The 13,795-nt window shown below is 43.2% G+C and overlaps 1 protein-coding gene across 1 annotated transcript in view; it reads left to right on the top strand.

Moving 5' to 3' along the window:
- PM20D2 (peptidase M20 domain containing 2) overlaps positions 1 to 10,349 on the top strand; it is a 55,211-nt gene extending 44,862 nt beyond the window's left edge. The window contains exons 6-7 of the mRNA XM_069726377.1: positions 446 to 553; positions 9,857 to 10,349. Coding sequence (XP_069582478.1) covers positions 446 to 553; positions 9,857 to 10,059 — 311 coding nt within the window. The 3' untranslated portion in view covers positions 10,060 to 10,349. The remainder of the gene's footprint in view (positions 1 to 445; positions 554 to 9,856) is intronic.
- The last annotated feature ends 3,446 nt before the right edge of the window (positions 10,350 to 13,795 follow it).

Below are 13,795 nucleotides of genomic sequence, written 5' to 3'. Positions count from 1 at the left end.
TGATGCTGCAGCTTTGATTAAAAATTGATCTTCTGCAGATCTATCAGTTCTCCGAAAACTGAGCTCAGTAGAACCACGCCCACACCACTGATTGGTGTATTGATTGTTACACTGTGCATAGGCAGAAAGTTGCTAATCGGTGGGGGTATGGCTGGAATACCTGGCAGCAGGCCAAATAATCCTTCAATGATAATTTTGTGTTGACTAATCAATGATTTTATGAAAAGTACACTGATCAGCTCAGTAAGAGACAAATAGCTGAATTTAGGGTCTCTGTCTCTACAGTATGCTGCTATTAGATTAGGTAGAAACAACTTGGTGACAGATTCCCTTTAAAAAGAGATGATAGCAGGTAATGTTAGAACCATCAAATAAGGCAGCACACAGCATTATTATAATTTTACCAATGTATAGTATATACTTTTATTTTTCTATGTCTTTCTAGGTTCAACAGATTTTGGGAACGTGACCTTTGAAGTTCCTGGAATTCATCCCTACTTTTTCATTGGTTCTGATGCTCTTAATCACACTGCAGAATATACTAAAGCAGCAGGTAAACATTAAAGTGTTCCATAAGGAAAGTAGCCTGCACAGCAGGGCCGTATTTAGAGTTTCTGCTGCCCTAGGCACTTTTAGTGCAGCCTCCCCCATTGTTGAGGATGACACTTTCGGCAGTGACTTTGCCATAAATTGCTGATGTGAAAGTAGCCTTTTGCAGCAGATCCGGCAGTTTTCCCGCATCTACCGCATAACGGATCACTTATGGCAACACTGCGTTCGGCCTTTTTCATTTCCTATGTGACTTACGGACATGTGCTGCACTTGCGGTTTTGCCGCGATCCGGCAAATGCGGTACTTGCAGCAGTGGGAATGACAATGTCTCACCGCAAGTGCAAATTCGCAAATGCCGCACATGTCTGCAAGTAGCCATCACTACCTGTCCCTGCACCTTCCTAGCTCATCCCTAACCATCCCACTCTGACCTAAAACTACACTATAAAGCTTTAGAAAAACAATTTATTAACTGACATATTCCTCTGATAATGAGGTCTCCAGGCTACGGTGTAGACTGGGATGGGCAGTCTCCGGGTCTCCATTCTCTCTCTGTGCACACCCTCAGTCCCTGCCTCACTGCCTGTGCACAGACCTCCCTCCACCGCACCCGGTAATCACCGCTCGCAGTAGCATACCGGCAGAGGTGTATCTAGGGTTTCTGGCACTCGGGGCAAGAATTCATTTTGGCACCCAACCTCCCCCCCCCCCCCCAGGACATATGCGATTTGCACACTTAGTCATGTACCCACGAGCTCATCTCCCTAATGCTCACAATGTTCAGTGAAAAACAGAGAAGCAGAACACAAGTATGAAAGTCGCATATGAGTGATGTGTCCATGTGACGACTTCTGGAACCTGCAGAGCTGAATCCTGACATCGCAGCTTCTGAATTCTCACATCTAATGCACTGCACACTTTTAGGATTCTCCCTTGCCGGTGGACAGTCATGTCAGCACAAGTATGTGATTTGTATACTTCTGACCACATTCCGACTAGACGTGCCCGGCCTCACTCAGTTCATTTTCATTGAGGCCACACATGCCTAGTTCGCATGTGAACGCATGTATGTAAATCGCCGGTACGAGAGAATCCTGACAGCATGCAGGGCGCACTGTGAGAAGTCAGAAGTCTGCAGTCACAAAGAATGACTGCAGACTCATCACAAACCTGCACATTCCCTTTAAGGCTCCTAACATAAATAAAGACATGAGAATTAGTCCGAATCACAAATAACATTTACATCCAGGTACCTTATATATGACGTCGTCTCTGGAATCGTTCTCCTTCTTTTCTTCATCTTGTCCAGACCCCATGATGAGTTTTCTCATCCACAGCAGTCTCTGCAGACTTCCATCTTCTCCACATGACGCCCTTAGGGTATGTGCACACGTCAGGAGTTCTTGCAGAAATTTCCCTGACAAAAACCGGATATTTCTGCCAGAAATCCGCATGCGATTTTTTCACGTTTTTTCATGCGTTTTTGGTGCGTTTTTTCCCAAATGCATAGAATAGCGGGAAAAACGCAGAAAATCCGCAAAATTAATGAACATGCTGCTTTTTTTTACCGCGATGCCTTTTTTTTCCGCGGAAAAAAACGCATCATGTGCACAAAACATGCAGAATGCATTCTAAATGATAGGATGCATAATGTTTGCGTTTTTAATGAGTTTTTATAGCGTTTTTACCGCAAAAAAAACGCGAAAAAACCTGAACGTGTGCACATAGTCTTAAAGATACAAGTGTCATTAAAATGCTCCTGAATAAAAAGTTGCCCTTCACTATATTGTCTGCACAAAATATGACCCCCACACTGTCCCTGTTATGGTACATGCTCTTCACACTGACCTCTCCTTTCCATACCGGCCCCCTCTTCACGTTGTCCTCTCGTACTGTGTCCCCCCTATAGGGCTCAGTATTTATACTGTACTCTCCCATCACACTCCCCCTCCTTGGTAAACTGTCCCCTCCTGGCTGTGCCCTTACACTATCCCCCCATCCTACGAACCCACTACTCTGTTTCTATTCTGTGCCTACTCCCTTTTCTCCCCCGTACTGTCTCCTCACACTATTCCCCTCCCTCCTCATACGGTCTCATCTCACATCCCTCCTGTTCACCATACTGTCTCCTCATATATTTACCCCCTCACTTTCTATACTGCCTGCTCACCTGACTCCCCATTCAGTGTCTGCACACATCCCATCACCCTCACTCCCCGTACTCTGTCCACATACATTTTTCACATCGCTACTCATACTGTCCACATACATTCCCCCGTCGCTCCCCATAATGTCTGCACCCGTCCCCCCACTGTTTCCTCATACATGCCCCTCATTCCCCCAGTACTGTTTCCTCATTCATGCCCCCTATTCCCCAGTACAGTTTCCTCATACATGCCCCCCATTCCCCTGTACTGTTTCCCCATCTCCCCCTTTGCTCTTTATTTTGTGTCCTCAAATCTCCTCACACACATTAAATCCCCCCCCATCCCCACTACAAATCTCCCCAAACACAATAAATAACCTCATTTCCACTCCAAATCTCACACATTTAAAACCCCCGTTCCTACTCAAATTCTCCACACATAATGAATCCCCCCATCCCCTCTCAAATTGTCCCCCCCCCCCGTGCACTTGTCCTTTGGTGTCTTCTGCTCCACTGGAGCACTTACCACCAGTGTTCGCCTCAGCAGCATGAGTGAATGACATTAGCGTGATAACATGATCTGATCAAGCTGCTCACGTAGCTCTGACCGGCAGTCAGAGCCTCAATTGTACTCACTTCTGTAAGATGCGAGTACAATTGATCCCTGGGCAGGGGCGGACACTGACAGCTTGGGGCCCCTGTGCAATAACTGTGTCTGGGCCCCCTCCTTTTATGGCAGCAAAATATATATATCTACACACACATACATGTGTATATATTACATACAGTATATACTCGAGTATTAGTCGAGGCACCTAATTTTGCCACTTAAAGTGGGTAAGCTTATTGACTTGAGTATAAGCCAGGTATGCATTGTCCCCTCATTCCTATCCCAGTATGTGTGGTTCCCCCCGTCCTGTCCTGCTCTGTGTGGCTCCCCCTGTTGTATGCATTGCTCCCCTGTCCCATCTTGTATGCATGGCTCCCCCCTCCCTTCCTTGTATGCATGGCTCTGCTCCCCCTCCTCCCATCCTTGTATGCATGGCTCTGCTCCCCCTCCTCCCATCCTTGTATGCATGGCTCTGCTCCCCCTCCTCCCATCCTTGTATGCATGGCTCTGCTCCCCCTCCTCCCATCCTTGTATGCATGGCTCTGCTCCCCCCCCTCCCATCCTGTATGCATGGCTCTGCTCCCCCTCCTCCCATCCTTGTATGCATGGCTCTGCTCCCCCCCTCCCATCCTGTATGCATGGCTCTGCTCCCCCTCCTCCCATCCTTGTATGCATGGCTCTGCTCCTCCTCCTCCCATCCTTGTATGCGTGGCTCCGTCCCCCCCCCTCCTATCTTGTATATGTGGCTCCCCCGTTCTCCTTCATTCTCCCCCGTTCTCCTTCATCCTCCACCCCGTCCTCTTTCATCCTCCCCTGCCGTCATACTCACTCTCCTCACAGCACGCTGAACGGACTCCAGTCCCTGCACCTCTGTCCCGACTCCCGGCGCCGTAGCTTCTTCTTGTGTGAGCGGTCACATGGTTCCGCTCATTAAGGTCATGAATAAGCGTCCATATTCATCACCTTAATGAGCGGTACCACATGACCACTGTGTGCACAGGACTTGCTGCCGGCGCTTAGACCAGGCACCACTGGAGGAGGGTGACTATGTCGTCTTCAAGGAGGTGGGGAGGTGGAGGGGGTGGGTGGACAGTTTACAGCAACCTAAAAAAAAACAAAAAAAAAAACCTTGCTCAGGTGCCGCCCCCCGCATCCTGGCGCCCTAGGCACATGCCTAGTGGCAAATATGGCCCTGCTGCACAGTATGTAACAGCGTACTTATTTTTGTTGTGGAGGATCGTCTACACAACATGACATTAGGACTTTTTGCTTTTTCATTCTTCCTTTTTTTCTGACTTATCCATATATTTCCCTGATGTTTTCAAGGGTCGCTGTCATTTTATAAACTAGATTGTGATCATGAGGTACTGAGATTGCCAATGATTGCTAGGGAATTCCTATCAGAACCCAGACTCCCACTGACTCCTACAACTTATTACATGAAAATGTTACAATCAAGATTGTCAGAAAGGCTCCAAAGTTCTAACATCTCCGAGGCTTCAGATTCAAATACATTTCATATCAACATAAATTCTTTTCATAATAGGAGTTAATCAGTTTGGCTGTCAGCCGAATAAGCCCAAATAAAAAAAAAAAAAGTCATTTTTCACCAAGACTGGCGTTTCACACACACACCAGTCTTGATAAATGGTGCGCTGGAATAAGGTGTGCTACGTTAATTTAAAAGGCATGGATGAATTTGGAGCATCTTTCAGCTGTTTGTGTAATAACTGTACTCCAGTCAAAGACCAGTTTTGTAGCGTAAATTACTATGAATTTTTCAAATGCACTTGGCCCAGCCTCCTCCCTTCAACGTTTGGCCAACTACTCAAAAAGTTGGTGGAGCTGGCTGTTACTGGTGTAAAAATGCTAAATTGTAACATGAATTGCTTTGTGAATCGGTCCCTATATGTCTGTGTTTGAGGGTACTCCTCCACTTCTACATTTGCAGATGTAGGTTAAAAAGAAAAAGGAAAATAATGACTGATTAAAAGCAAAAGTCTTATTATATAAAAAAAAAAAAAAAAAAAAAAAAAAAAAGAAAACCAAAATAACAATAACAAAGTCTTATTATTATTAAAGGAAAAAAAACCAGAGAACTGACAAAAGACCTAAAACAATGAATTTTAATATAATAATTAAAAATATATAGAAAATATCAAATAGACCAGAAAGGGGGATCCTATGGAAAAACAGGGTCTCTGGTCTATATAGCCAGAAAAAATATATATATATATGCACAGGAAGAGACTAGGGAAGATAGATGTGCCTATCCCTAGGAAAATTCCCTTCCTGACAGCGGAGGTTGGCACCCTGGGAAACGATATGGCGCCCCCGCTCAACGTCGACTGACCCTGAAGTCCCTAAAAAAGGAATCCCTAAGAAAAAGCCACCACCAACAATAACACCACAACAAAACAAAAAACCAAACTAGTGTAGAAGTGAAAAATTAAAATTAGAATACCTGTGCTGTTATAGGCTGATTATAGGCTGATTATAGGAGTAACAATATCTCGATGAGACTGATATATATATATTGACATATATTGTGTGCTAGAGATGTACTCTGAGAGGAAAAGAAAAAAAAAAAAAAAAAACACCTCTCACAAAATATATATTTGTGATACTGAAAAAAATAATAACAATAGTACAGGGAGATACTAAATAGATACCTCCATAAATAGTGGGTACACAAACAGGAGATCCCTGCTATGTAATAAGGCAGTATCACTCGAGTACCGGACACCACAAAAAGAGTATCCCAACAGATGGCCACAAATAGATGGTCACAAACACTAGCCACTGAAGGTATAAATCTTAATGACGTATCTTCAACATTCCTTTAAGACATGCTATATGATACAGAGTCTTTTATTGACTTAATTTAGTTATAATGAGCGTCACCATCAAGCAGAGCTCTGCGCATAGAGTGTTAGATATGCTCTAGTAGCTCATTGAGGAACGCACCTGATAGTCTCTTATCAACCTATGATCAATAGTGCTGTAATAAGAACAACCGTAGAGAATTATAGATGTAATTCTGATAACCTCATGACATAACTGCTAGAAAGATCAGGTTGATATTATTCTTATGTCTCTAAACATCAATAAGACACGTCTTAAAATACAATAACTCTCATCAAACTTAATTCAGTGGTGTCACGTATTTAGATGGATAAAGAGAGTAGATATGCCTGTACATATTCAGTGACCTAATGGTATCGCCGCCGAACAGGGCATAGGCATATGAGAAAATATAATAACCATACTCTCAAAGCTCATTTTAGAACGTCCTTTAGTAAGTAGTGACAATTATTAAATCAAGGCAAATCCCTGAGATAGACAGTTCCAGGTTACTTAATGACCACATAAGCATGTCACTACAAAGGAAGCCGTTCTTGTCAGAATACACAATATAGAAAAGGAATAAAAAAAGAAATAAAAAAAAACGCCAGAAATACATTAAGCGTTGTACTCATGTGCAATATAAGTAAACAGGAGTAAACACTCCATCAGCCTCACAGCATACAGGTATTGATGAAGAATCACTTATCTCATAGAGACAGATGTCTCATCCCATCTTTCTGGTCTATTTGATATTTTCTATATATTTTTAATTATTATATTAAAATTCATTGTTTTAGGTCTTTTGTCTTATTATATAAACTTGAGTACCACTGTCTGAAGCTCTGGGTGGATCCAAGTTACCGTATATACTCGAGTATAAGCCGACCCAAGTATAAGCCGACCCCCCTAATTTTGCCACAAAAAACTGGGAAAACGTAATGACTCGAGTATAAGCCTAGGCTGGGAAATGCAGCAGCTACCGGTAAATGTAAAAATAGATACCAATAAAAGTAAAATTGATTGAGACATCAGTAGGTTAAGTGTTTTTGAATATCCATATTGAATCAGGAGCCCCATATAATGCTCCATACAGCTCATGATGGGCCCCATAAGATGCTCCATATTAAAATATGCTCCATATAATCCTGCATAAAGGTTAATAATGGCCCCATAAGATGCTTCATAGACACATTTGCCCAATATAATTCTTATTATTTATTTATATAGCACCATTGATTCCATGGTGCTGTACATGAGAAGGGGTTACATACAAGTTACAAATATCACATACAGTAAACAAACTAACAATGACGGACTGATACAGAGGGGCGAGGACCCTGCCCTTGCGGGCTTACATTCTACAGGATTATGGGGAAGCAGACAGTAAGTTGAGGGTTGCAGGAGCTCCGGTGTTGGTGAGGCGGTAGCTCCGGTGTTGGTGAGGCGGTAGCTTCGTTGGTGATGAGGCAGCAGCGGTGTCAGTGCAGGCTGTAGGCTTTCCTGAAGAGATGAGTTTTCAGGTTCCGTCTGAAGGATCCGACTGTGGTTGATAGTCGGACGTGTTGGGGCAGAGAGTTCCAGAGGATGGGGGATATTCGGGAGAAGTCTTGGAGGCGATTGGATGAGGAGCGAATAAGTGTGGAGGAGAGAAGGAGGTCTTGGGAGGACCTCCCAAGCTGCACAAATGCTGATTATGGCCCCATAAGATGCTCCATAAAGATATTTGCCCCATGTAGTGCTGCACAAACCTTGACTATGGCCCCATAAGATGCTCCATACAGTCACTTGCCCCATATACCGTAGTGCTCCACAAACGTTAATTATGGCGCCATACAGACACTTGCCCCATATAGTACTGCACAAACGTTATGACCCCATACAGACACTTGCCCCATATAGTGCTGTACAAACGTTATTGCCCCATAAGATGCTCCATACAGACACTTGCCCCATTTGATGTTGCTGCGATTAAAAAAAAAAAATCACATACTTGCCTCTACGTCGCTCAGGCCCCCAGCACTTTCAATATTCACCTGACTTTGTTCCGGTGCCGCTCCATCTTCAGCGTCTTCTGCACTGACGTTCAGGCAGAGGGTGCGCACTAACCACGTCACCGCGCCCTCTGACCTGAGCGTCACTGCAGAAGACGCTGAAGATGGAGCGGCGGCTTGAACGAGGAGCAGGTGACTATCACGCAACGCTCCTCTCCCCGTTATACTCACCTGCTCCTGGCGCGGTGCAGTCTCTGCTTCCCCGGCGCTGCTGCTTCATCCTGTATTGAGCGGTCACCGTTACCGCTCATTACAGTAATGAATATGCGGCTCCACCTCCCATAGAGGTGGAGCCGCATATTCATTACTGTAATGAGCGGTACCATGTGACCGCTTAGTACAGGAAGAACCTGGGGTTCCAGGGAGCCGGTGACCTGCAGGGACCGCGCCAGGAGTAGGTGAGTGTATTCCACAGTAACACTGCAGTGCGCCTGGTGCGGCATTGTGTCCTTTTCCTTTCAGAACAGTAATGCAGTAATTGTTGTGTTCAGCAGACTTTCTTGGATGTGAACAGTTGCGATGTCGCCTCCGCTTGCCAACGTCATTCATAAGTAGCAATCCATTTTTCTCTGACCATATGCACTCCTCTCCCATTCACCAGCAACTAGATCAGTTTCGTGCCCAAGATGAAGCCTACCTAGGTGAAACTCTAGGTGGGTGGAAGTTTTTATTAATGTGACTTGCACATTTTTATATATGAAGTTTATTAGCATAATAAATCTACTTCAGCATAGACTGGACTGCATAATATGTTATTACATTATTGGTTTGGGTTCATCCCTTGCACAGAGATCGTGATGTCCATGTTAACAGGTACAGGAGTGCGTGTGGTCAGAGGAATATGAATTGTCTCTTATAACTGGAGTCAAGGAGAGGAGCAGACGTGTCATCGGTGCACACTTAAAGAGATATTCCCATCTCCAAAATCCTATCCCCCAATATGTAGAAGGTGTAATCGTAATAATATTAGCAAATGTCTCCATTTAGAAATGTAGTATAGTTCTTCTGATTCGCTGTATTTCTTCATGTGCAGGCATTGTAGGACATTAGGTATCCATGGTTATGTCCACTACCAACTAGCTGTCAGTTGTCACAACCATGGATATGTCCTGGGATGTCTGTACGTGAGGAAAGAGACTTAGCGAATCAGAGAAACTTTACATTTCTAATTGGAGGTATTTGCTAATATTATCACTATTACACCTACTGAATATTGGGATAGTATCCTGATGGTGGGAATACCCCTTTAAGTGAGCTTGTCTGTCACAAATACTGTATATAAAATGTCTGTATTACTGGTGTATAAAGCTTGATTCGCTGTGGAGACAGAGCTGCTGTCTGTGACCAGGTCTGCACACAACAGCCTCTGTCAATCAAGCAACTGTGGGTGGCGCCTGAAGGAGTCTAATTTACATATGGATACAAGTGTGGATTTCTCTGCAATGAAGTGAGTTGATGTAGGCTGACCTATACATCACCACGTTTAGTTGCTTTCTTAAAATGAGCTTGTGTGCAGAATCTTCGAAGACATTTTCTAAAGTAAAATACACCTGTTGCGTCCAGAATATTTGATCGTTGGCCCGATATCCTCCACTTGGCTGTAAATCAATATTCATTCATTCTTTGGCATTGTCTTTGGCTTTTTAACAGGCTCAGAAGAAGCTCAGTATTACACACTTCGGACTGCAAAATCATTGGCAATGACTGCATTAGATGTGATCTTCAACCCGGATTTACTGGAAAGTGTTCGCCGTGACTGGAAGATGATGAAAGAAATGGAGGAAGAGATGAATTCAGGAGCCGTTAATAAAGCCAGAGAACCAAGTAGCGGAGCAGGATGTGCTTCATGCTGAACAGTGACGATCTCTGATGGGGACCGTCCCACCCTGATTCATAGAAACATTTCTGGTTCCTGATCACATTGTGAACACTGCACAGAATGATGATTGTGCGATTACTGGGAATCTGTCATTAGGATTATTACTCTAGGTGATGCTTGATAGTAGACTATTATGGACAGTGTTCTCCACCTTTTCCACTGCATCGTATATGTGATTTTAATTGTATGTGCTACCACTTGCAGTTTTCTATGTATGAATGTAATTGGCACATCTGTAAAATAAATGTATGACCCTTTTCCACACGTTCTGATACCCCTTGTCATTTATGTCCTGACGGAATGACTGCATCGTGATCCCGATAATATCAGAAATGTGGGTATAAAAGTATCTCGCTAATATACTCATTAAAAAAAATATTGGCAGGACTTTCCTTATCAATTCATCATGAAACTTTGTTTGAACCCCTTCTCGACATATGACTTTTAGCCACTCTTTAACCCTTTCACCACAACCTTTTGACGTTGGGCTATGTGTACACACTGCGGATCCGCAGCAGTTTTCCATGAGGTGTACAGTACCATGTAAACCTATGGAAGACAAAATCCGCAGTGCACACGCTGCAGAAAAAAATGTGCGGAAACACAGCGGTTTATATTCCGCAGCATGTCAATGCTTTGTGCGGATTCCGCTGCGGTTTACACCTGCTTCACAATAGGAATCCGCAGGTGTAAAACAGCAGGTGGAATCTGCAGAAAAACCGCGGTAATTCCGCAGTGCGGTTTACCTGCGGATTTACCAAAAACAGTGCGGAAAAATCCGCACACCATTCCGCGACGTGTGCACATACCCTTAATGTACAGTACATCAAAGTTCATGTTCCTGACTTTCCCAGCAGATAATGGCTGATTTAATCAGCCATTGTGTGCCTTTAACAGCTCGGATCTACTTGCGGCTGTTAATTTGTTAAATGTCACAGTCAATCTCTGACCTGGCATATAACATTCCACTCTCCTATCAGGGCTCCTCAGACGTGATCGCTGGGTGCTAATGGTTTGCCATAACAGCTGGGGTCTGCTGAAGATCTCTATCAGCCTGTAGCTGGCATTCATAGGAGACCGTGGTTTTTGCTGTAGCATATAGCACGAGCGATCAGACAATCGCAGCTTCAAGTCACCTACCGGGACTAACAAATACAGTAAAAATTAAAAAAGAGAATTTGAAATTATCACCCTTTTACCTCATTAAAAATAAAGCAATTAAAAAAGCTTGTATTTGGTGTCGCTGAGTTCTTAAAAGTCTGAGGGGACGGGAAGAAAAACATTAGACTCGAACAAAGACGACCCAGGAAAACATACTCAGAAGGGAGGTAAGAACATTTCTAAAACAATCCACAGTGAGGAGATTGGAACAAAACAAAATCCTCTAAACTGCATGCTCGCAAACGCCAGAAGCCTGACAAACAAGATGGAAGAACTAGAAGCAGAAATATCTACAGGTAACTTTGACATAGTGGGAATAACCGAGACATGGTTAGATGAAAGCTATGACTGGGCAGTTAACTTACAGGGTTACAGTCTGTTTAGAAAGGATCGTAAAAATCGGAGAGGAGGAGGGGTTTGTCTCTATGTAAAGTCTTGTCTAAAGTCCACTTTAAGGGAGGATATTAGCGAAGGGAATGAGGATGTCGAGTCCATATGGGTTGAAATTCATGGAGGGAAAAATGGTAACAAAATTCTCATTGGGGTCTGTTACAAACCCCCAAATATAACAGAAAGCATGGAAAGTCTACTTCTAAAGCAGATAGATGAAGCTGCAACCCATAATGAGGTCCTGGTTATGGGGGACTTTAACTACCCGGATATTAACTGGGAAACAGAAACCTGTGAAACCCATAAAGGCAACAGGTTTCTGCTAATAACCAAGAAAAATTATCTTTCACAATTGGTGCAGAATCCAACCAGAGGAGCAGCACTTTTAGACCTAATACTATCTAATAGACCTGACAGAATAACAAATCTGCAGGTGGTTGGGCATTTAGGAAATAGCGACCACAATATTGTGCAGTTTCACCTGTCTTTCACTAGGGGGACTTGTCAGGGAGTCACAAAAACATTGAACTTTAGGAAGGCAAAGTTTGAACAGCTTAGAGATGCCCTTAATCTGGTAGACTGGGACAATATCCTCAGAAATGAGAATACAGATAATAAATGGGAAATGTTTAAGAACATCCTAAATAGGCAGTGTAAGCGGTTTATACCTTGTGGGAATAAAAGGACTAGAAATAGGAAAAACCCAATGTGGCTAAACAAAGAAGTAAGACAGGCAATTAACAGTAAAAAGAAAGCATTTGCACTACTAAAGCAGGATGGCACCATTGAAGCTCTAAAAAACTATAGGGAGAAAAATACTTTATCTAAAAAACTAATTAAAGCTGCCAAAAAGGAAACAGAGAAGCACATTGCTAAGGAGAGTAAAACTAATCCCAAACTGTTCTTCAACTATATCAATAGTAAAAGAATAAAAACTGAAAATGTAGGCCCCTTAAAAAATAGTGAGGAAAGAATGGTTGTAGATGACGAGGAAAAAGCTAACATATTAAACACCTTCTTCTCCACGGTATTCACGGTGGAAAATGAAATGCTAGGTGAAATCCCAAGAAACAATGAAAACCCTATATTAAGGGTCACCAATCTAACCCAAGAAGAGGTGCGAAACCGGCTAAATAAGATTAAAATAGATAAATCTCCGGGTCCGGATGGCATACACCCACGAGTACTAAGAGAACTAAGTAATGTAATAGATAAACCATTATTTCTTATTTTTAGTGACTCTATAGCGACAGGGTCTGTTCCGCAGGACTGGCGCATAGCAAATGTGGTGCCAATATTCAAAAAGGGCTCTAAAAGTGAACCTGGAAATTATAGGCCAGTAAGTCTAACCTCTATTGTTGGTAAAATATTTGAAGGGTTTCTGAGGGATGTTATTCTGGATTATCTCAATGAGAATAACTGTTTAACTCCATATCAGCATGGGTTTATGAGAAATCGCTCCTGTCAAACCAATCTAATCAGTTTTTATGAAGAGGTAAGCTATAGGCTGGACCACGGTGAGTCATTGGACGTGGTATATCTCGATTTTTCCAAAGCGTTTGATACCGTGCCGCACAAGAGGTTGGTACACAAAATGAGAATGCTTGGTCTGGGGGAAAATGTGTGTAAATGGGTTAGTAACTGGCTTAGTGATAGAAAGCAGAGGGTGGTTATAAATGGTATAGTCTCTAACTGGGTCGCTGTGACCAGTGGGGTACCGCAGGGGTCAGTATTGGGACCTGTTCTCTTCAACATATTCATTAATGATCTGGTAGAAGGTTTACACAGTAAAATATCGATATTTGCAGATGATACAAAACTATGTAAAGCAGTTAATACAAGAGAAGATAGTATTCTGCTACAGATGGATCTGGATAAGTTGGAAACTTGGGCTGAAAGGTGGCAGATGAGGTTTAACAATGATAAATGTAAGGTTATACACATGGGAAGAGGGAATCAATATCACCATTACACACTGAACGGGAAACCACTGGGTAAATCTGACAGGGAGAAGGACTTGGGGATCCTAGTTAATGATAAACTTACCTGGAGCAGCCAGTGCCAGGCAGCAGCTGCCAAGGCAAACAGGATCATGGGGTGCATTAAAAGAGGTCTGGATACACATGATGAGAGCATTATACTGCCTCTGTACAAATCCC

This window comes from Ranitomeya imitator, chromosome 5 (assembly GCF_032444005.1).
Source record: "Ranitomeya imitator isolate aRanImi1 chromosome 5, aRanImi1.pri, whole genome shotgun sequence".
Lineage (NCBI taxonomy): Eukaryota > Metazoa > Chordata > Amphibia > Anura > Dendrobatidae > Ranitomeya > Ranitomeya imitator.
The sequence above is the reverse complement of the archived record's forward strand: the minus strand, read 5'-3'. Positions and strand labels throughout refer to the sequence as shown.